Source organism: Panthera tigris, chromosome B3, assembly GCF_018350195.1.
Source record: "Panthera tigris isolate Pti1 chromosome B3, P.tigris_Pti1_mat1.1, whole genome shotgun sequence".
Lineage (NCBI taxonomy): Eukaryota > Metazoa > Chordata > Mammalia > Carnivora > Felidae > Panthera > Panthera tigris.
The window spans coordinates 137,123,672-137,146,706 of record NC_056665.1 but is presented as its reverse complement, the minus strand read 5'-3'; the positions used below and the strand labels follow the sequence as shown (position 1 = coordinate 137,146,706).

General features: G+C 53.0%; 1 protein-coding gene across 4 annotated transcripts in view; it reads left to right on the top strand.

Moving 5' to 3' along the window:
* The window catches only part of CLMN (calmin), a 110,039-nt gene that overhangs the window by 54,781 nt on the left and 32,223 nt on the right, over window positions 1-23,035 (top strand). For all 4 annotated transcript variants that reach the window (XR_006219071.1, XM_042990469.1, XM_042990468.1 and 1 more), the window contains exon 2: window positions 19,447-19,508. Coding sequence is in view for 3 of the 4 variants with exons in the window: in XM_042990469.1 (XP_042846403.1) it covers window positions 19,447-19,508 (62 nt within the window). In the remaining variant the exon portion in view is untranslated. The remainder of the gene's footprint in view (window positions 1-19,446; window positions 19,509-23,035) is intronic.

Genomic DNA, 23,035 nt, shown 5'->3' with positions numbered 1-23,035 from the left:
TTGCTCCCTAGCTGTGGGCCCTCAGGCCTGGAGAGGTGAGCAGCCTGGAGAGGTGGGCGCGGTGGGTCCCGTGTTACAGATGCGTAGACCGAGGCACCCGTGAGTTGGCCTCTGGAAAGCGCTTCACTTAGCGCCGGCACGAGCTCCCTCGGCACCCTCCCTGCACGCCCCCCCCCCCCCAGCCCCATCCTTCCCAGTTTGGGTGGTTGGGAGTGACAGCGGGCATGGAACTCAGGAGGCTTGTGTTTTAGAAGTTTCCCAGGGTCGGCGGACTGCTGAGGTTGAGGGAGCGGTCTCCCCATAAGACTGCCCTCATTCCCGACACCAATCTCAAGTTCAAGGGGTTCCGAGAACCAGCCTCCGGTGTGATCATTCGTTAGAACAGCACTCGCTGAAAGCTCCCGCACTCACGTTACCCTCTGACACCGATGTGTGACCGACACGCAGAGCATTGCCCGTTAGGGAAGCTCGCTGAGCTGTGGTGCCCACGCTCTTGATCGTGGCACGACTGATTGATTGACTAATCGCCCTCATTGGTGAACTCGGTGTCCAGGCCAGCCGATACTGTGTGACCCCCCTCTGTCCCACGGTTGGTCTTTCTGGCACAGCCAGCCCCACACTGGGATCCGGTGTAGTCAGCCCCTGCCCTAACCAGACACACTCCTGTCACATACACCGAGATCACCTCCCAGAAGCCCAGGGCGCACGCCAGACCTCTCTTTGGCCAAGGCCAAATCCTGTGCTGTTCAGCAGCGTCCCGGCGGGAACTGGCTTTGGCTGGTCTGGTGAATGTAAGTGCGGAGGGCTGGAGCTGAACCGTCCGTGGTCACTGCCATGTGGCAGTTCTCGGCCCTCTGTGAACTTCGCCAATCATTTCATCCTCCACGCCAGCGGCACGGGGCCGTAGACGAGTCCCCTCCACACACACACGCTACAGATGGGGTCAGCGAGGGGAGGGAGGCGCCTTGCCCCCCATCGCAGAACTAGCCAGAATGCTTTGACCCCTTCCAGTTGGCTATTAGTTTTAAAACTTTTAAAAAACATTAATACGTGGCTGGCCTCCTTCAGATGGCCTGTTCAGCACCCCCTGGCGTTCCTTGGGTAATTTCCGGCCCCTTGGAGAGGGAAGGACCACCCTGAGTCCTCCAGTCTCGGGGCCAGACTCAGCGAGAGCTAGAAGAGGTGCAAAGCCATAAAGCAGCCTGGAGGGAAGTTATTTTTCAATCAAGTTGGGCTTTGCTGCGCTAATCCTTCCCTTCTGCGGGGGCCAAGGGCAGAAAACTCTTCTCTGCGTGAAGAGACCCCAGGCCTGGCTCGGGCCCTCGGACCCGCGTGTGGAACAAGGGCCTGCAGCTTTGAGAACAGCGGCAGTGCAGGAATGTGTCTCAGAAGACCACCAGGCCGGAGGAGCCCCAGCTGCTCCTTCTGGAAGAAAAGAATGAATGCGGGAGGAGGGGCTGTTTTCCCACGAAGGCCCCACCATCCTCTCTCCGCGATTCCACCGCTGTGGAATCAGAGCGAATCTGCTCCCCACGTTGAGAATTTCCCTTCCTCCCTCTGTGACCCTGAGCACTACCTTCCCCGACCTGGCTAAGCCTCGGTTTCCTCCTCTGCAAAATGGAGAAAACAACACCCACCTGACGAGTACCCAGCACAGTGCACGCACCTTAATAAACTGAGGTTTCTGGTTTCCACGACGGAGGGGAACAGATGACGCTTGTGATCTCTTGTGGCCCTCCTCATTCTGTGGCACATGAGTTCTGTTTCTAAAACTGAAGACGTTCGGAATGGCGCAGGTAGGGAAGCGAGGCGGCTGAAAGACACAAAGACCCCTCGACTGGGAGATGAGTCTCTGGTTTTATGGGGTCAGTTCCTGAGGATACGGGGTGCATCTTCCAGCCAGGGTGACTGGATCCCGTTCCCAAAACGAACATCAGCTGCACCAGGATGCAAGACGGCCGGTGGCGGTCCTGTGGTCACCGTCGAAGAACCAAGAAGGTGGACGTTGCCTCTGGCTCTTCAACACCCACCCCCCCACCGGTCCCCTTCCCCCCACACACGTGGGATCACTTCGTGCAGACGCCGAGCGCATATACCACATGGGAAATAAAAAGTGCACGCGGGAAACCCAGAGGTTAGAGGGGGTGATGTTTGGTTCCAGGTGGTCCCCCGACCAGATTTCCTGTATTGTCGTTAAAAGCCTAATGCCTTTTCAAGATCTCACGGTCTTTGCCACCTTCTCTAATACCTGTCCTTCCCAATTTCCCCCCCTACTCCACTGCTCACCCCTCAACACGCAGAACCAATTGGCTCATCAGCTCCGAGGCTTTTGTCCAGTCCCCCCCCCCCACCCTGCCCCGTGTTGTTCAGAGGCCCGAGGCAATATACAGTCCTTATGAATCCTTCCTTGTGTCTCAAGCTCTTGCATTCGTTCATTCGTTCTTTGCACCCTGCGGAGAGACACAGGCTTCCTGGCTTCTCGGGCCGACCTCCCGTAGGGCTAATCCGCAGGGGTTCAAACCCAGACGACGCGTCCCCAGCTCTTCACCGTCTGTAACTGTTTCTCGCGTCTCGCGTGGACGTGTGGAAGTTGGATGGCTTTTTGAGCACAACTCGGATGTGCGGGGGGCGGGGGGGGGCGACATCAAGGAGAGAAAAGACATCATGGGGAACCCGCTGCCTGTCATGTGGTCGCTGAGCCATTCTGTCCTGAATCATCTTCCCCTGGCTTCCCCACCGAGGACGGGGTACGCGTGTAAGAGTTTTGCAGGCCGTAAGGTGCTGTAGAAGCGTGTAAGGGCCCGCGAGTGCTCCTCGTGACGGTGCTTACTCCTGAGGGTTAGTTTTTAGCAGCCCAAGACGGTGCGACTGGCCTCCCTGCCAACGAGGGGGGCGCGGGTGAGTCAGCCCTGATGGGTTTCCGACGGGCTCGCGAAAGCGGGAGAACGCGATTTGCGCCAGTTCGGGCCGTGTTGGGCCGCAAGTGGCAAAAACCCAACGTGCGGCGACTTCACCCAAGAGGAGCTGTCTATCTCGTGCAAGAGGAAGCCCAGAGACACCAGCCTGCCACCCAGCAGGTCCACGTCTGGCCGCTGCTTAACCAAGAGCTCTGGCCCTTGTGTTTCTAGCTCCATGGCTCCGTGACGGGAAGCCAGAGGGTTAGCAAAGAGGCAAAGAGGGCACACTCCAGTGTTCTCCGCTGACCTTCTGTCGGGCACTCCTGGAAACCCCAGCCTAACCTCCACTTGCACTTTGTGGGCCAGGCCTTGTCCCAGGACGGCCCCTGACCAGGGAGGTGGGGAAATGATCGTTTTTAAACTAGGCAGGGACAGGTGCCTGGGCGGCTCAGTCGGTTGAGCGTCCGGCTTCGGCTCAGGTTCGTGGGTTCGAGCCCCGCGTCGGGCTCTGTGCTGACGGCTCGGAGCCCGGAGCCTGCTTCGGATTCTGTGTCTCCCTCTCTCTCTGGCCCTCCCCTGCTCATGCTCTGTCCCTCTCTGTTTCTCAAAAAATGAAATAAAATGTTAACAAAATTTTTTTAAACTAGGCAGATTGCTGGCTCAGAGTTAGGATCCTGTTAGTTGAGAAGAGGAAAATGGTTACTGGGGAGGCACCTAATAGTGTTTGCTGCAGCCCTCCCTAAGCTGCCCATCATCCGTACACAGCTTCTCGCCCCATCAGAACTCATTCACCTTCCTCCAAGGGGAGAGCCACAAAGTTTCATCCTGCTGTTGCAGTCAGGGGTCAAGATCCAGGATCGGGAAGAGCTGTGGCAATTTCCACGCCAGGTTTGAACGCATCTGGTTCCTTGTGCCTATAAGCGAAAAGACAGGTTATCGGCCTGCTTCCCCTAACACAGCCAGTGGACAGTGATGGAGAGAAGGAGCGGGATAAATAATAGCGGCAACAATGAGTACCATTCAGGGAAGGTGAAAAGAGATACTGGCGAGGCCACACAGAATACCACGCTGCAGGCGTAATATGGTCGAAATTATGTTCAAACAAGCAAGCGAAAATAAAAACCCCGTAGAAGGAAAAATGGAAGGAAATAAGCGGTCTTGGAATAATTCATGTTATTGACTTTTCCAATTTTTGTCTGTTACGGGTATTTATCTTATGAACAGAAGATCCTTCTGTCGAATATCACATTCGTAAACGTTTCACCCCGGTGGTATTGAGGACAGAAGAATAGGACGTCGTGCTACGCACGGGGTTGAGTACATAGCAGTTTTTTTTAAGTAAAACATAACATTTCTGTATTCTTTTTTATTGTGTTTATTCTCAGAGAGAAAGAGAGAGCGAGAGAGAGAGAGCAGGGGAGGGGCAGAGAGAGGGAGAGAAGAATCCCAAGCAGGGACTGTGACATCATGACTTGAGCCGAAATCGAGAGTCAGATAGATGCTTAACTGACTAAGCCACCCAGGCGCCCCAAACTTAAAATTTCTACCAGACGTAGGCATGTGGTTAAAAAGCTGAAATATACAGATGAGCTTGTAATGAAAGCTGTAGCCTTCTCCACCAGCTCTCCCCACCTTCTGGCCTGTTCCCATCGGGAAGCCCTTTTACAGCTCTTAGACTTTTAAGATAGGGTTTGGGGTGCCTGGGTGGCTCAGTCGGTGAAGTGTCTGACTTCAGCTCAGGTCATGATCTCACAGTTTGTGAGTTCGAGCCCCGCATCGGGCTCTATGCTGACAGCCTAGAGCCTGGAGCCTACTTCGGGTTCTGTGTCTCCCTCTCTCTCTGCCCTTCCCTCACTCACACTCATGCTCTCTCCCTCCCTCCCTCTCTCTTTCTCTCTCTCTCTCTCTCTCTCTCTCAAAAACAAACGTTTTTAAAAAATTTGAGATAGGGTTCTTCTCTTGCCCAGGTTGTGGTTCTGTGTGGAAGAACTGGGTAAAATATGTGAACTTGCTGATAACACCCCCCGCCCCCCGCAAATACGCATCCATCCGCAGGGGGACCCGCCAAGGTGGCAGGCAGTGTGGCAGGAGGCGGTGACCTAAATTGCAAGGACTTGGAATAGTTTCGTTAATGATTTCTGTCCCGGTTTACCGGAAAGTCTGAGTCGGTCATGGGCAAGGTCAGGAGGCAGCGTCATAGTTAGGACCACGGGCTTTGGGGCCAGGCCTGGGTGTGAAACCTGGCTCCATTTTTTTTTTTTTTTTTTTTTTTTTACCAGATGGGGTGACCCAACCTGTCTCTGCCTTGGTTAGTGCATCTGTCAAATGGGAATCGGGGATGTTCACAGCAAAGACTCTTTGTTGTGGTTGTTGTTTTAACATCTGTTGATTTATGTAAATTCCCTACTTCCTCTTGCCCTCGTTTTGACATTCTGTGTTTTTCCAGGAATTTATTTTAGTTATGTTTTTGAACTTTGAAACCGCAATTATTTTGTTTTGTTTTTAAACGTTTGTTTGAATCGGGATCCACATAAGGGGCCAAACGTTGCATTTGGCTGGTGTCTCTTAAGCCTTTAAGCCTTTCTTAATCCATAGGTGTTCCCTCATCTCCTTCTTCTTCGTAGTTTGCTCGTTGAAGAAATTAGTGAGGATGCTTTTAACTGTAGCCAACGGAAACCCACGAGAGCATGAGAGCTAAGAAAAACTGCCTTTAAGAGAAAGGCAGGGGTCCACCAAATCCAAAGGCCAGGGTGTAGCAGAGCCTGAGGAAAAAGCCAGAACAGAACCGTCCTTTGCACACTTTGCCCCACTCTCTCTTTCTCCTGACTGTTCTTTTTGCCCTCCGGTCTGCGTGGCAGGAAATGGCTTCCAGACCCCCGCTCCATTCAGGGGACCAGCCAGCCAGAGGCTGGATTCAACCCCAGTCTGGATTCCCAAGAAGATGCTTTGATCCAGTGGCCGTGTCATTGGCCTCCAACCTTCCACTGCCCTTAGCCCCTGAATCGACGGCAGAGCACTCAGGGTCTACGCAGCACAATGATCGTACCCGTCTCGTGGGGCCACTGGGTCAGAGAAAAGAGACGAGACATGCACGGTGTGGGGCGCTTAGTGAGCCCAGAATACACGGCACCGTTAGCCATGAAAAACCAGACCACCAAAGCCTCTCAGGAGTCATGAAGTTCACTTCAAGGGCAAGGGTGCTACGCGGCCCGGCGCCCTACTTCCTGAGAGCCAGTCAGATGCAGCTTCTTAATTGGCCGTTCAGTTAAGCCAAGTGCCCAGTGCTAACGTGGGCCAGTCGTGGCCCTTGGCCGCTGTGCAGGTGGGTGTTAGGCAGTCAGGCTCATCCTCTTGGTTCTTGAATGGGTGTGCAAAACATGCCGGCCTGGGAGAAATCCCTTCGTGGCAGCTCGGTGCCTCCAACAACCCCATGGACTTAGACTCCAGCTCAGGCTCCCATTGGTAGAGCCTTAGTGACCTTCCAGGGCCAACACACCGCAGGGCTGGCCTCCTCACTGATTCCTGGGTATCCTCACCCGGGCTTTCTTGGTTCCGGCCCGTTGGGTCCACCTGAGGCTCTGGCTCACAGGAATGGCCTGAACAGTGCTGGGAGCTGGGAGCTGCAGGGAGCAGGTACAAACAGGGCGAAGACCCAGATTTTGTTCCTAGAGCCACGCAGGTGAGGGTCGATGGACAGATTTGAGGTCAAGGTTGCAGCTGGAACGTGAGCGATCCAGGCTATATCAGAACGGGTGTGGTGGTTTTGGAGGCCAAGTGCAATGAGCAGACTGGTAGATGGGTTTTCCACTCATTGAACAACATCTATACTCATGTGCCAGGCACTGGGGCGTGGCGGAGTAGGGGGCAGGGGCAATAGCAATGTACGAGAATCTTTCTATTAACATATTTACTCATTCACGTGTTCATTCATTGAGTGTACCCTACCTTCTTTTTTAAAAAAATTTTTTAACGTTTACTTATTATCGAGAGACAGAGCATAAGCAGGGGAGGGGCAGAGAGAGAGGGAGACACAGAATCCGAAGTGGCCTCCAGGCTCCGAGCTGTCAGCACAGAGCCCGACGCGGGGCTCGAACCCACAAACCGCGAGATCATAACCTGAGCCGAAGTAGGACGCTTAACCGACTGAGCCACCCAGGCGCCCCAACCCTACCTTCTTGAACAAAAACATGTAAGGTGGCTTGCCCGATCCATAAAACGAAAGGAAAATCAACAGGGGGCGCGTGGTTGGCTCAGTCAGTTAAGCGTCCAACTCTTGGTTTGGGTTCAGGCCGTGATCTCGTGGTTTTGTGAGTTCGAGCCCCACGTTGGGCTCTGTGCTGACAATGCGGAGCCTGCTTGGGGTTCTCTGTCACCCTCTTTCTCTGCCCCTCCTCCATTTGCATTCGCTCGCGCTCCCTCAAAATAAATAAAATTTAAAAAAAAAGAATCTCTTAACAGCAAAGCGAATAAAAGGAAATATACCTGGCTGTGAGATTTTGGTTGCCCCCAACGAGGAAAACCTGAATATTTGCAGCAGCCTCTGCACCTTGGATGCGAAGCTGTTCCAGGAGCCGTTGGCGATAGGATCTGTCCCTTCTTTTGGTGGATTCCTGTGTTTTCGTCTGCTGCAAAAATGCACAGCTTCATTTTCAAAGAAAAATGTGCCCCTGAGAATCCTGTGGCAAGAAACCTCTGACCAACCTGTGCCCCCTAAAAAATCCTCCCTGTCTGGATGGAGGAATCGTAATCGTTTTCAGAAGTAACAAAACCTTGTCAACCTCGTCGCTCACTAGGTGTTTCAGCAGCCTGAAAACCATCCACCAGGCTTTCTATCCAGTCAGCTGCTATAGAGTATCTGTGAGTTTTTGGTTTCTTTCTAAAATGCTAAGGTTTGAAAGACTGGAGGGGCACCTGGGTGGCTCGGTAGGTTGGGCATCTGACTTCAGCTCAGCTGGGAGCCCTTGGAGTTCGTGAGTTCGTGAGTTTGTGAGTTTGAGCCCCACAACAGGCTCACCGCTGTCAGCCTGTCAGCACAGAGCCCACTTCGGATGCTCTGTCCCCCTCCCCCCTCTCCGTCCCTCCCCGGCTTGTGCCCTCCCCAAAATAAATAAATAATAGTAATAAAAGAAAGCCTGGAAACGTTTGGCCTCTGCTGGTGGCCCTTGCGCTGTTGGTCACCTCCGATGGCCTGCCTTCCTGATATCAAACTGAAGGCCGTCTATTTTGTTCTATGTGTCCTCACTGTTGTACCTGCTGAATTTGCCCCTTTTCCAAAAGGTAGCTTTGAGCTCGTGGAAGCCTGCTTTTGAAGAGGTGCTGAGCACCTCATCCTGAGAGGCATTCCAGTACACTCTGGATGACAGCCTTAACGACAGGGTTGGATGAGAGGCAACCTTCAGTAAGCTTATTTAAGGACCTCTCCAACCGGAACACTAGACTGCCCTGAGGAAGGAGTAACCCTGGATTCCTCGTGGTGCTCAGAACATGGGAGAGAAGATTACGGTCCTTGAACAAAACTTCATCTACTGAGAAACTTGACCTACAAGGTGGAGGTAGCCTATTTGATTAACTGCTTTTTTTTTTTTTTTACCTGTTTCCATTTAAACTTTACAGAAGAGGAGGGGAAAAAAAATCAGCGATGATTATTTGGGGCCCTTTTTCTTCTTGCTTCCTTGGGCTCCTCAGACAAAGGAGGCCTTCAGTAGGGGTGAGGGAAGGGAAGAGCAGGCGCTATGAGTCTTGGAGAAGGCTGGCTGCTGAAGAAGGAAAGCAAAGGCAAGAGGCACGTCCAAGTCTGGTTGCCCAAATGTTCTTTTTCTTTTTTCTTTTTTTTTTTTTTTTAACTTTTTGACGTTTCTTTATTTTTGAGAGACAGAGCATGAGCAGGGGAGGGGCAGAGAGAGAGGGAGACACAGAATCCGAAGCAGGCTCCAGGCTCTGAGCTCTCAGCACAGAGCCCGACATGGGGCTCGAACTCACGAACCGTGAGAACGTGACCTGAGCCAAAGTTGATGCTTAACACACTCAACTTGTCTGCTTCTTTCATTTCCCACATGCCTGCCACGCCCCACCCCCACCCCACCACGGCTCTTGAAGCCCCAAAGCGAATTTTAAAAGTTGGGCTGTGAGGTCCGGCCACCAGGAAGTCGTAGGACGGCCGCTTAAATCGGGCGGCGGAGCCTGTGCAGTCTAGAGCAGGGCTTGGCCGACCGCAGCCCACTGCCTGTTCATATAAATAAAGTTTTATTGGAACACAGCCATGCCCATTTACGTATTGTCTTGGCTGCTTTCCCACCAGGACCGCAGAGTTGACAAGTCGCTGGAGACCATGTGGCCGGCGAAGTCTAAAACGTTCACCGTCTGGCCCTTGACGGGAAAAATTGCCAACTCCTGGTCAAGAGCGGTGACTCTCGGCCCTGGCTCAGTGTCAGCATCACCTGGGGAGCTTTAAAAAATGCAGATGCCTGGGCCCCGCCCCCAGGGGTTTGGATTCAATTAGTCTGGAGTGGAGCCCAGGCATCCCTACATTTTAGTTTCCCCAGGTGACTGTCCTTTGCAGCCAAAGTTGAGAATCACATGTTTAGTCTCAGTGGGTTTTTGTTTTTTGGTTTGTTTTTTTTTTTTTTTTTAAGATTATAGAACTGGGATTTGCCATTCTCCAGGATTTCTACCCAAGGACAATGATCCAACCTTGACCTCGATGTCAGAGTGCAGCCCTTAGGTCTGAGCCACCTGTCTATTGCCTGAGGGAGACCTCTGATGATAAAATCCCTACAGTGACCCCGGGGACTAAATGTGCCTGAAGGGGGTTGGAGGTGAGCCGCGTTACGGTGAGGGGCCGAGTCTGTCCACATGCACGCCTGCACGCACACGGGGACACGCAGCAGGGTGGCTCGTGTAAGTAGGTAACTGTTGTCCGTTTTCGAACGAACGCGTCTCGAGAAGGAACCAGTGTTGGGGCGCCTGGGTGGCTCGGTACGCTAAGCGTTTGGCTCTTGGTTTCGGCTCAGGTCACGATCTCATGGTTGGTAGGTTCGAGCCCTGCGTCGGGCGCTACGCTGACCGTGCGGAGCCTGCTTGGGATTCTCTCTCTCTCCCTCCCTCTTCTACCCCTTCCTCACTTGCGCGCGCTCTCTCTCTCTTTCCAAAATAAATAAGTAAACTTTAAAAAAACAAAAGGAACCAGGGTTTCGTGACAGCGTTCATAATTGTCACCTCGGCACAGCTCGGTCCCAGGGCCCCAGCCCAGGCAGCTGGTCCTCTCTCCTGCTAATTAACGTGAAATGTTGGTGACACTTCCAGCTGGAGGAGAACCTGACACCTCTTGCCTTCCCCCATCACAGGTTTCCAGCCCTACGTCTCTTGCTCAGGGTAGGAATTTAAAGTCACACTGGTGTCACTTTTGTGGGCAGGCGAGAGTTGTAAATGGGAATTTCACAGTTTGCTTTATCCCTCGCATTTAAAGCAAATATTAACCACCTTGCCTTCCGTGGTCTGTGTCTCCCATGTGGAGCCCAGTGCCTTCTGCCCTCCCGGCCGCTGTCCCCTTGGGGCCTGCTCTTTCTGGAGGCAGAACCGTGTCCACCAGCCAGAATAACCAACTCGTCCCGGTTGGCCAGGGCCTTTCCCTAGTTTTTAGCACTGAACGCACCGCGTCCCAGGACCCCCTCAGTCTCCCTCGGCGAAACGGGACGGCTGGTCACCCTGATGCTTGAGATTCTCGCAATGGGTTTGCCTTTGTTCATACTTGAAAACGTTGGTATTTCAGGTCAGGTGTGGGGTTTGTTGAAGACAGATGTGCTTAAAAATGCAAATTAAGGGACACCCGAGTGGCTCAGTCCGCTGAGTGTCCGACTTCTGCTTAGGCCGTGATCCCACGGTCTGTGGGTTCGATCCCCACGTAGGGCTCTGTGCTGACAGCTCAGAGCCTGGAGCCTGCTTCGGATTCTGCGTTTGCCCCTCCCTCACCCTCTCTCTCTCTCAAAAATATATAAACGTTAAAAAATATTTTAAAAATGCAAATTAAGGTCAAGAATAAGTAGCTGAACCCAGAGGTTGAGCTGATTCTTATGAGGCCTGTTTTGTGGATAAAACACCAGGTCAGCCTTTATCCCTCAGTTGGACAACCTGGGCATGAAACAGAATCTTCATGAAGGTCCTTCAGTAAGATGTTGGCTCTGAAGGAGTTCGACCAGCCCGGTGCCACCGGGAGAGTTTTGGCTTACGGTGACCGGGCTAGGGTCCTCTCCCAGCTGTACCGCCAAGGCTGGGGCAAGTCACGTGTCCTGGCTGAGGCTCGGCGTCCTCGGCCACCTCCGCAGGTGGCCGGGAGAATTCAACGGCGGACATCTGGTGATTCTCACTGTGTCAGGGAGAGGCTTAGCGTTGACCTTCTTCCCTTCCTTCCTGGGGAGCCTGGTTCTCACTCGAGACAGATGTTAGGGGCACCTGGGTGACTCAGTCGGTTAAGCATCCACCTCTCGGTTTCGGCTCAGGTCATGACCTCGTGGTGTGTGAGTTCGAGCCCCACATCGGGCTCCGCGCTGACAGTGGGGAGGCTGCTTGGGTTTCTCTCTCTCCCTGTCTCTCTGCCTCTCCCCCACTCACACCGTCTCCGTCTCTCTCAAAATAAATAGATAGATCGTAAAAAAATGTCAAAAAGGCAGGCGTCCACTAGGGTAGGCAGCTGCCCCGGCAACAACCCCAAGATGCCTGTGTCTTCGCTCAGTGACCACGTATTTCTGACTCACTGGGGTCCAACAGTGATATTCATCATCGGGCGGCGCGGCTGGGTGATCCTTGCCCGAAGGGGAGGCTCGGGAGTCCAGTCTCCTTCCCTCTTGTGACTCCGTCATCCTCTGTGTCCTTGGAACTGTCCCCGTGGGGGTGGGCACAAAGCACCGAGGATCGTACAGGCCTCGTCTGAAAGTGGCGTACCTCAGACCCACTTACCTTCCGTCGGCCGGGACTCCGTGGCGAGGCCCCCACCACCTGCCAGGGGGGGCTGGGAAATGTAGTTTGGCTATGTGCCCAAGAGGAGAAGGAAACAGGCTTTGGCAAACACTTGGTAGCCTCTGTCACAGGACGTGTAGCCGCCTAATTCATTGGCCGTCAGGACCCCGTGGAGACATCCCCCGTTAATGAACATCTCTGTGTTTCCAAAGTAGGCTCCTACAGGAAGTCGTGGTTAATTTTACACAGGAAAGGGGTCTGGCTTCCAGTGATCTTCAAAATAAAGGAATCTCTTTATTGCAGGCCTTATCAGGGCTTTTACTATACCGCTATTTCTCAGACTTATTGGACTCCTCTTTGGAGAGAGGCCTTTGAGAACTAGCAGTCTACAGAATGTGCTCCAGAAAACACCGCTTTAGAAGTTACTCAGAATTCAGAAGGCAGAACACTTTCACGAAAACACTGGTGTAAAAAAACATCCCCAACATTTGTGGTCCGTGATGGAGAGTTCAGTCCCGCAAGGATCTCGGTGTCCAGGGCCCATGCGGTGAGCCTCCGCGGTATGTGAAGAGAATGCTTTTCTGCCTTTCCTTCCTTCTTCTTTTCTTCCCTCCCTCCTCCTCTCCCTCTCTCCATCCTTCCTTGTGGGACCTGTCAGGACAGGGGTCCACGTCTTATTATCCGTGGCTGAGCATCGTCATCGTTATCGGCTCCCTGGATGCGTATGGGAAGGATCTGTCCCGTGCCACTTAAATCCCCATCTCGATTTCAGCTGGACACGTCGGGGCAGCCGACCCGGTCTTCCCATCTGGGTGGATGTTAAAAATCCCTTTTCCTCAGCTTGGGTTTTTATGGCCGGCTGGCGTCATCCGTCATCATAAAAGGGGACTGAGATTTAGCACTGAGGTTAGACAGAATCACTCACAGAAAAAACTAGAGAGGGTTTATTTTTTTTTTTTATTTCTGTTACAGGCACCAGCCTAAATATATATAAATATATATAGCTTAAAACTTAATTTGCTGTGTAATTGGGACTAGTTCTTTGGAGCCCTGGGTTATGGGTTTTGGAGCAGCCGAGAAGCAAGGGCACGGCGGGGCAGGACGTGGTATGTTAATTGGTGGCCTCTGGGACCTGTGAGAGAATTGGATTTAAGTCCCCAGTTAGAATGCGCTTGGCAGCTTTCTTGGGGTCTCCCCGGGTGCATACTGGGGAGACCACCAGTCTGCACCGGCGGCTCAAGCAGGTACCCGGGCTCCATCCCGATGCCCGCGGGCGCATCCGCGACGGGCACGAGGGACGGAGGAGAGCAGGCAGCACGGGAGTCACAGAGAGGGTGACGGAGCTCTGGCGGCTCTGGCCTGCCGCTTCTCTGTACGCTTGTCTGTAGTAAGTCTCGCGCCGCTCGGCCTCCGGTCCCGGCGAGGGTTTTGCATTTTATTACCAGAGTCTTGATAAAAGGGACGCAGGTCAGAGCAAACATTCGGGGAGGAAAAACAAAGGAAATTAAACGCAAAATCGCTGCTGGTGCAAACCACATGGAGGCCTTGGCTTTAATACCACCAGAGCCGGTGGGGGGAAGCGGCCCCCAGGAGTCGGAACCAAAGGGACGTTGGCCTGGTATTCCTGAAGCCTGGCCCCTCTCCTGTTTAAAAAGAAATTGCCGTTTAATTTGTTTCTGAGTTTTATGTCTCAAGTGAACCAGCATGGGGCCACGTAATGAGGTTGTGTTTCTGGGAGGTGTTGAAAGACGGGAAAAGAGCAAAAACCGCGTCCAGACGGGGTGGCCGAGGGTTCCCGGGTGGGGGGGGGGGTCCAGCAGCCCCGGGGCCGGAGGGGCCGGTGGGGGCTTCCCCGGACGCTGGCCTCCCTGGGTGCCGGCTTCTGTGGGGCCAGAGGTGCCCTCGCATGGTCTGGTGGCGGTCCACCTGGCGACCAGCCGGAGGGAGCGGCCTCTCCATCTCTGTTTAAAGACCCCCGGGGCCAGCCCCAGCCGATGGAGGAGGGTGGCCTGGCTGAAGGGGGCCGAGGAGGACTCTTCGAATGAGAGAGGGTCTGAGCCACGGAGAAGAAGAGCGTTTGGCAAGAGTGGGAGAGTCTCTGTGAGCATCTCAGGGGGCCGCTGACGTAAGGTTGGGCAAGAGCTTGCCAGAGGAGGAACCCCTTAGAGATCGTCACAGGCGGGGGCTGTGGCTGTCCCCCGGGGCTGAGATGGCCTCTGTATAGTGCCACGCTTCACGGCAAACAGTGCCTGGGGGCTGGGAGCGGGTGCAGGCCGGGGCCTTGCCCCTGCACAAAACAGAAGCAGAGGTGGGAAGGTGTCGGGCCTCTCACCCCCCTGCCTGCCCCCCCCCTCCCTCCTGGACGGAGACGGGTGGGTGAAGCCTTGGCCCTCAGCGCCCCTCCCACTGGGGATGGGCAGAACCCACCAGCCGTAGCCCCTGCCCCGGATGACCTCGCTGTCCCAGTCCTGTGTGTGTGACCCCCGCCCCCCCCTTCCTTGCTGCCGCCTCCCGAGCACCGACCCGCCCGAAAGGAGCCCGTCCCCGTGAGGAGTTAAGGAAAGCCACCTGCAGGGCCATGCCTGTGCCCGTGACGGGCCACGAACTGTGAGGGCAGGTAGGTCTGGCTCCTGAGCCGTGACACACACCTGTCGCGCTGCCGGGTGACCTGCCGGATAACTTTAACGCATGGTGCCCTCCCCGCACCCCGGGGAAGCCCTTCCGTGGCGGGGTAAGGCCAGCTCAGGTGCATCTGACCCTCACAACCCCATGATGCGGGGACTATGACCCACTGTGCAGATGGGTAAACGGAGGCACTCGGGGACGATACTGGCAGACCTCTCGTTTGCTGAAGCTTTTCCCCGTATTCTGCGGCAGGGAAGGCTGACACTGGAGCAGCCTGGGTGGTCCCTTAGGCCCTCCAGGGCTTCTCACCCTTGGTACCGCTGACACGCTGGGCCGGAAAAATCTGTTTTGTGGTAGGGGGCCGTTCAACAGCATCCCTGGCCTCAACCCACCTAGATGCCAGTCCGAACCCTTCCGCTTGGTCGTGACAGTCAAAAATTCTCCAGATGCCACCAGATGTCCCCAGGGGCCGAGGCACCTCTGCTTGGGCACCGCTGGGGACACTCCAGCCTTTCCAGGGCGCTCCCAACATGGGGAGTGGGGCGAGGGCAGCTGGAAAGCCAGAGGACTTCCTGGAGGTGGCTTTGGGACACTGAGACCACCAGCCTGGCCGAGGAGGAGAGCGATGAGGCCACAGCCCGTCCATCTGCCTCCCGCCTCTCGCCAGGCTGGGTGGCTGAAGCTGGAAAGAACTCCCAGCTGACCTGCCTGAATGGACGTCACAGAATGAGCGTCCCCTGCGGGAATTCTGGTCTGCAGTCCTCCTCGTCAGTTCTGGTTCATCTCGCAGGGGAGTCAGAGATCCCCCCCCCCAAACTGTATGAGTTCAGTGACTAAAGGCCACTATCGGGAGGAGCCCTTTGGACGACGAAGGAAAAAGAAATGACGTTTGTCTTGCCCGTTGCCGGTAGGCAAGCCCGGGAGACATATGTGTGTCCCCCTTTTCTCGTCTGTGGTGGGGCTTGTGTACCTGGCTCCGGGCCGCCTGCTCCTTCTACGCCAGGTGGCTCGCCAGTCACATCCTCCACCCTGCCTGAAGATGGCCAAGAAATTGTGCCACTTGTCTCTTCCCGGTAAGACCAGGTTTTCAAAGTGTGCAGTATCTCCCCCACAAGCTGGTTGAATGCAGGTTCTCAGGCCTTGGGGCCAGAGAGCGTGAGTCAGCAGGTCTTGGATAGGGTCCAGGGATTAGCATTTTAACTGTCACCCCAGAACCTCTTGATGTTAGCGATCCGTGAACCAGACTTTGAAAAATGCCGCGGCATTAGCTGATCACACTGAATTGTGTACATGAATATCTTGGTGCTTTAGCTCTGTGTGTGTGTGTGTGTGTGTGTGTGTGTGTGTGTGTGTGTGGTTCTAAAAGGACAATCAGTAAGATATCAATAGTAGTGATCTGTGAGTGTAACGTGATTTCAACAGATTTTAGCTACGTCTCTCTATCCCGTCTTGTTTTAATTTTTTATCATGAGCATATGTTTATAAACAGATAAGCCATCAAGCCTTTCTCGTGGGTGGGGAAGGGCAGAAATATGATAGAGGAAATATTACCTAGGAAAGAGGTTTAGCGGAAGTGTGGACATAGGGAAAAAAGGGCACGGTGTCAATGGATCTGTTTTAACTCCCAAGTCAGCGTCTCCCACTCTGTGGCTCCCGAGTCCTGAGCTGGCCACCAGTGGTGGCCTGGAGAAGGGAGGAAGGTCACATTTTGAAATTATCTGTTCTTGGTAAAGCAGGGGCCAGAGTCACACGAGGGGAATTGGGACGGTGGCCTTGAGCCAGAAGGCTGTGCCTCCCTCTCTGTCTCTGTCTCTTGGGGCCCCTGTCCAGCCAGCTCCTCCCGTTCCACACTGCCCGGGCACTTGGACGCGCCCCGGCCAGCCAGGCAGACCCGGTGATGGCGATTTTACAGCCCTTTTACTGCCCCGCCGTTGCCCCGCAAACCCGCACCGGGCCCCACAAACACTCCGTGAGAAGGCCAGACCCTTCCAGAAAAATGGTTCCCTACACCTTTACAACGTGATAGGTGCGGCGGAAAGAAAGGGGCCACTGGATTTATGGAAACTATATAAAGTTTACGGAGTCTTGGCAGGCCAGAAGTAGAAAGAGCCTGCAGGATGGGGGTGGGCATTTCGAAATGGAGAAGGTCACGATCGGACCTTTGTGGTGAGACACCGAACGAAATACTGCGATTCCAGGCCTTGCTGTGTGGCTGTGAGGTCAACCACCGGGGCTGCCTTTTGGGGTGATGCCCTGGAATCTTCACCGCATGCCCGCGAGGAAGGCACAGCTTTCCCCCTTCTGTAGAGGGGAGACTGAGGCAAAGGGATTTTGAAAGTCAGGAACTTGCCCAAGGTCGCACAGCTAGTGGTGTGTGTGGCTCTCAGCTGGGTGTTCTGAGGCAACCCAAATTCTCACCGTCTCTCTCTCCCCTGTGTATTGAGCAATGTGTCCCAGTTTCAGGTTCAGAAATTATGGTCTCCATTCCCTATTTCAGTTTGGGACTCATCTGTTATTTGTGATTTAGTTTCACGGTCCCCTGGTATCTTCAGTCATCACATTCCCCTCCCGTGGGTCAGCTTTGCTGTCGAAGCTAATCTGTGCTCAGATTCCCGCCCCCCCCTGCCCCCCAGGCCATGGCTGGAATGGAAATGAGGCCTCCCACAGGTTGACTGTGGACCAGGGCGGGGCTGGGACACTGCCCTTGCCTGCAGGAGCCCCTCCGTGTCCCACTTCTACTGTGAGATCCTCATAGGGCCCCCGGAGGAGTACCCCCTGGGGTCTGAAATCACCTCCCCTCATCCCCATCAGCCCTGGAAATTTCTTATTTCTCCTTGCATATGTGCCCTGTAGCAACCATGTTTTCTCTCCTACTTGGCTGTGAATTCTTGGAGTACAGATTCCAAGCATTTTTTTTTTTTTATTCTCTGATTTTGCCCACAGGGTCTGGTGTAGTTCCTGGCATGTAATGGTTATGGACTAAGTATCAGCTGGGAGAATGGAAGGATGGATGGATGGATGGATGGATGGATGGATGGATGAATGGATGGATGGGTTGAAGGAAGGAAGGAAGGATACATGGTTGGATGGATAGATGGATGGATGGATGGATGGATGGATTGAAGGAAGGAAGAAAAAAAGGAAGGAAGGAAGGAATGAAGGATGGATGGAAGGAATAAAAGAAAGAAGGAACGTTGGATGGGTACATGGTTGGATGGATGGATGGATGGATGGATGGATACATGGAAGGAAGGATGGAAGGAAGGAAGGAAGGAAGGATAGATACATGGTTGGATGGATGGATGGATGGATGGACAGACAGATGGGGTGGGTGGATGGATAGACACCCACTTCCTTCCACACAGTTAAACCAGCCATCCAAATGAGGTTCTCTCAGGCTTTCACTGAATGCCCTTCTGTTTCAGGGGACGTCCTTCGCTCTCCCTGAAGCCATATGGAGAAACCAGCCTGAGTGTTTGAATGTGTGTGTAAATACTTTACAATCCCATAAACTTGTTTAAAGACAGGTGGGGGTGAAAGTATACACCGGGGCAGCCTTTGGGGAGGGCAATTTGGAAGTAGCTATTAAAATTGTAAATGTGCCCACCACTAAGACCCTGCAGCCCCACTTTTAGCTGTCAGGCCTGAGACATAGATTCGTCTGCTTGTGCACAAAGAACCAGGCAGCAGGGCACTCGTGCAATCGTGCTGGCTGCAACACGGCCCGTAACAGTGACAAAGTGGAAAGAGCTAAGTGCCATCAACCGAGGGACGGCGGCTAAGCTCTGAACACCCACGCCATAGCAAATGATACACAGGCAGAAAGGTCTCAAGTGGGGCCGGGGTCAGGGCACTCTCCAGTCTTCTGGAAAGCTCCGAGACTCTGTACCTCATGGCCCTCAGCAAATGCTCCCCCCCGCAGCTCCGTTTCTACCCACCTCTTTTCCCTTCTTCCTCTTCTACCCACAAAACACAGTTTACTGGGATTAGCTCTTGAGTTCTTACACCGACTTACTAAGTGACCTTTTCTTACAGCAAAGGAGGAAAAACGAGAGAAAAGCAGTTACACGCCTAAGTACTGTCTGCCAGATCTTCAATTAAAAAGATTGAAAGCCACAATATTAAAATTTGATTTATGGGCACCGCTATCTACCTAATAATGAGGCCGAGAGGAAAAAAGAACCATAGCCATTACAGAAAACCGTAGCCCTTTTTCTCCCCCGGGAGATAAATTGCCTCCCATTTTCTTATTGCTAAAGAAACGTGAAATGGTTTTAAGCATATGCGACACGTTCTTCCAAAATGTTGAAATCCAGAGCTGAGTGATTCAGGAGTCATCTGGCTCAGACATTTCAAGGAAGCTTCCAGAGTGGCCTAGCAGCCTGGGCTGCGGAGGCTGCTTCTGTGTCCGGCCGAGCACCCAGACCTAGGCGCTAGCCCCCTTACCCAGGGTCCGGGTCCTGGGCAGCCAGCCGGCCAATGCCACACACAGGATCCAGGTCCGGGTCCCATCTTGGCTGTATTTAAGCTATTTAATCCTCCGTTTCTTAATCTGTAAAATGCGAGTAACCTTACTAATTGCGTGACAGTTTTGTTCCGTGTGTCTGAATTCATGGCTATTTAAAAACCATTGTTTGAATGTTTATTTTTGAGAGAGAGAGAGAGACAGACAGAACAGACAGAATGTGAGCAGGGAAGGGGCAGAGAGAGAGAGGGAGACACAGAATCCGAAGAAGCAGGCTCCAGGCTCTGAGCCGTCAGCACAGAGCCCAAGGCGGGGCTCGAACTCACAAACCGTGAGATCGAGACCTGAGCCGAAGTCAGATGATTGACTGAGCCACCCAGGCGCCCCTGAATTCATGGTTATTTATTCTAGTGAAGATGCTGTGGGGTTGGGCTGGGGATGAGCAGGGTTTCAAGCGTTTTGCACACAGTTCTTTATACTCAGCTAATGGCTTTTCTTTGTTTTCAGTTGAGAGGGAAAATGTGCAGAAGAGAACCTTTACTCGATGGGTAAATCTGCATCTAGAGAAGGTAAGCGGGGCGCGTGGGTTTTGTTAAGTGATAGATTCATCCGTGACCGAGCGCACAGCCCCGTAGTGCGGGGAGGGGGGGAAAGGGTGGCTCTGTATTTCCGGCTGTCGTTTTCTGCGCCCGTTCGTTGAAACGTCTGCTTGAGTGCCTTTAACCACCAAGCGTCAAGCTCAGTGTGGGAACGTGGTTCTGCCATCATGGGGTTGTCAGCCCAGTTGGGGAAGGAGAGGGTCTATCTTTAAATAGGAATCAATGAACAAATGTTAGAAGACACTTATTCCTGAACACCCCAAGGGCTTTCCTGGACACAGGGACTGGGGTGGGGACAGGGCTGGGCTTCCCGTACTGGGAGGATGGCAGGGGATTCTCAGCCAGAGCCATTTGTAGGTATCCGGATTGATGTATGCAAGGACTCGACACCTTGTGACAAAGCCAGATCCCCTGGTTAATCACATAATGTTGCTTTCGATCAACAGTGTGACCTGCCCCGTTTGGTGCATCAGGCACCCTGCTTAGTGCAGCACACATCTCCTTCTATCCCCATGACAACCCTCATCCCCCGGCTGGGGAAGGAGAGATTCTTTTTCTCTTCACAAGACAGCTGATTTATCAGGATTCATTTCAGTCCTGTCATTTCTTCTTAAATTCCACGATCTGCTTCTCCACATAGACGCAGCCCCGTCGCCTCGTCTCCTTGTAGAGCTGGTAGCGTTCTCAGTGAGGTTAGGCGTATGGATTTTCTTCTCTCCACCTGAAAGGTACGAGAGCAAGTATTGACTGCCCGTGGAGGTAACCCCAAAGAAAAGTTCATGGAGGAAATCGCTGAAATGATTAGATCCCCGAGAAAAGAACAGTGGTTTTTCGGAAGCGCAGCGCTTGACCAAAATTCTAATTCGTGTAGTTTACCTTTAGACCCGTAATATTTCCCGAGCAGCCCTTGACCACCCACACCTCTACCTGGCACCTGGAGGATGGGTTCCCCTTGACCCAGGAGGACTCCCGACCTCCTTGGGATGAAGCACCGTAAATCATTTGCCACTTGTTTTGACTATTGGTACATTTTCGGCAGTGCTCATAAAGCGAAGTGTTATTTTTGGAAAAAAAGGAAAACTGTTCCCCCGATCTGAGTTCGCCGAACTCCTAAATTAATGCCTGATGTGCGTCAGGATAGCTGGAAATTCCTCCTGGTGGATGGAGTGTGGCTATGGCATATTTCTTTTTTTTTCTTTCTCTTTCTTTCTTTCTTTCTTTCTTTTTCTTTTTCTTTTTCTTTCTTTTTTTCTTTCTTTCTTTTTTTTCTTTCTTTTTTCTTTCTTTTTATTTCTTTCTTTTTTTCTTTCTTTCTTTCTCTTTTTCTTTCTTTTTTTCTTTCTTTTTTTCTTTTTCTTTCTTTTTTTCTTTCTTTCTTTCTTTCTTTCTTTCTTTCTTTCTTTCTTATTGAAAAATAAATACAGAAAAGGACAGCGGGTAAGGCCCCAAATACCCACGCACTCACTCACCGCCCTCGGCGAGCCTCTGTGAGCATCCTCCTATCGGGGATTGCCTCCGTGGCCACGCTCCTGTCCCTTTTCCGGGGCAGGTGGGTAGCCCCGCTCTGAGGATAAATCAGATAGCACCTGAAACCGATGCCTAATAAACAGGGCAAAATTAACAGCCATGTTTCCAACCCTGAGACTTTCAAGGCCAACCCTTCATGTCAAGGAAACCCGGGAGCCCCTCGGGGACTTGGGCTTAACTGAAATTTGAAGGCCGTTAGAAATATTTACTGAGTCTCGGGCTTCTGGAAAAAGTCCTTAATTTACCGAAGGAGTTAGATCATGAAGAAAGCCCTGGGGGTGCTGTTTGCTCGGCCATACCGATCTCATGAAGCCCGTGGAACGTTTGGGGCCCGAGCAGTGTTTTCGCTGGAACAGGTTCAATTTCTCCTTCTGCCATCTCGCAGGATGGACTCTGGCCAAGGCCCCATTTGCTGCCGCCGAGGGTCTTACAGACACTGTCAGTGGAAATTACCCTCCAGATTCAACTCAAAAGCAAGGCTTGGCCACGGCCGGGGCTGGTGACTGGAAATTCTGTTAGTCCATCCATCAGGGGGTGTTCTGTTCGGGCGTCACGTTTTCTGCCTCGCATTAGCAGGAACAACATTTCCGTAAGAGTCTCCGTAAGCCGACGCCGTCATGTTCCGTGTGGAATGTGCCCAAGGATCTGTGGGAGTTTGCAAAGAAAATAATTTGCCTCTTGGTTCAAAGTCGCTGTTGCCCTTGAAGCAAATCCCTCTTCTGTGCACCTGTGGGAGGAATCGCCCTGTATTTGGACAAACTGGGGGTCAAGGGGCAAGGAAATGCCACCTTCCTTAATAAAAAAAATTTTTTTTAATTTAAAATAAAAAAACAAAAAACAAAAAACAAAAACAGGAATTCTCCAAAGCTGTCACGGGAAGGAGGCCTTCCCGGAGGGAAAAGGTGCCCAGACCAAAACTCCTCCATGTTTCTGAGACCTCCCTCACCCCTGGGTCTCTGGCCGGTTACAGAGATCGTGTCTCCTGTGTGAACACCTCATTCATGTACCCGGGAGCGCAGAGAGCGCCCTGCCCAGCTGTTCTAATGTTGCCAAAAACCCCACTACCAAAAGGGAAACAGAGAATCATGCTGGGGTTGGGGCTTATTAAAAATACACGTTTCTGGGGCGCCTGGGTGGCTCAGTCGCTTGAGCGTCCGACTTCGGCTCAGGTCATGATCTTGCGGTTCGTGAGTTCGAGCCCCCGCATCGGGCTCTCTGCGGACTGCTCGGAGCCTGGAGCCTGCTTCGGATTCTGTGTCTCCCTCTCTCTCTTCCCCTCCCCTGCTCTCACTCTCTCTCTCTCTCTCAAAAATTAAATAAAATTAAAAAAATACACATTTCTGGAACCGCCATTCCCTGAGATTCTGTACAGTAAGTTCTAATCATACTGCATTAAAGGAAGTATTATCAAGCTGGTTCAGTCAACAGAAACCTTTCTTCAAGCAAAGTGTTACTCGGAACCCTAAAGAAAGGCCAGTAAGAACGGAGCCTCTCTGACCAAAGGGGGTGCAGCAGGTCAGACTCTTTCTCGGCACCCCTCGGTCCCCACAGGGGACCCTGAAGCTGCTCCAGTAAAGTCTAGGGTTCCGGGAAACACATTTGCAAATCCCGGTGCTGGAGCGTCTGACCGACAAGTTCCAGGCAGCCCCGGGAGCTCCAGGCCACACGTCCAGCCAGACTCTCGGTGGACACAGCATGGTGCCAGTTCCCCTAGACAGTGGACCTCTCCGGCTTTTCCCACCCAGGCCCCCTTCACGCTCCAGTTCATGTGAGCACAGTTGCCTCTGCCCCCAGCGAGAGGTCGGAACTTGGGCGAACCCGGTAAACCCAGAAAGAGAAGCCAGTGGGGCGGAGAGAGGGTGATTCAGGGCCGTTCCCTGTGGAGGGGTTCCAGCCAAGGATCATCTCCTTTTTCCCACTTATAGCCATGAGACATGCACCCCCTGGATGAAATGCCTCACTGCAGAGAA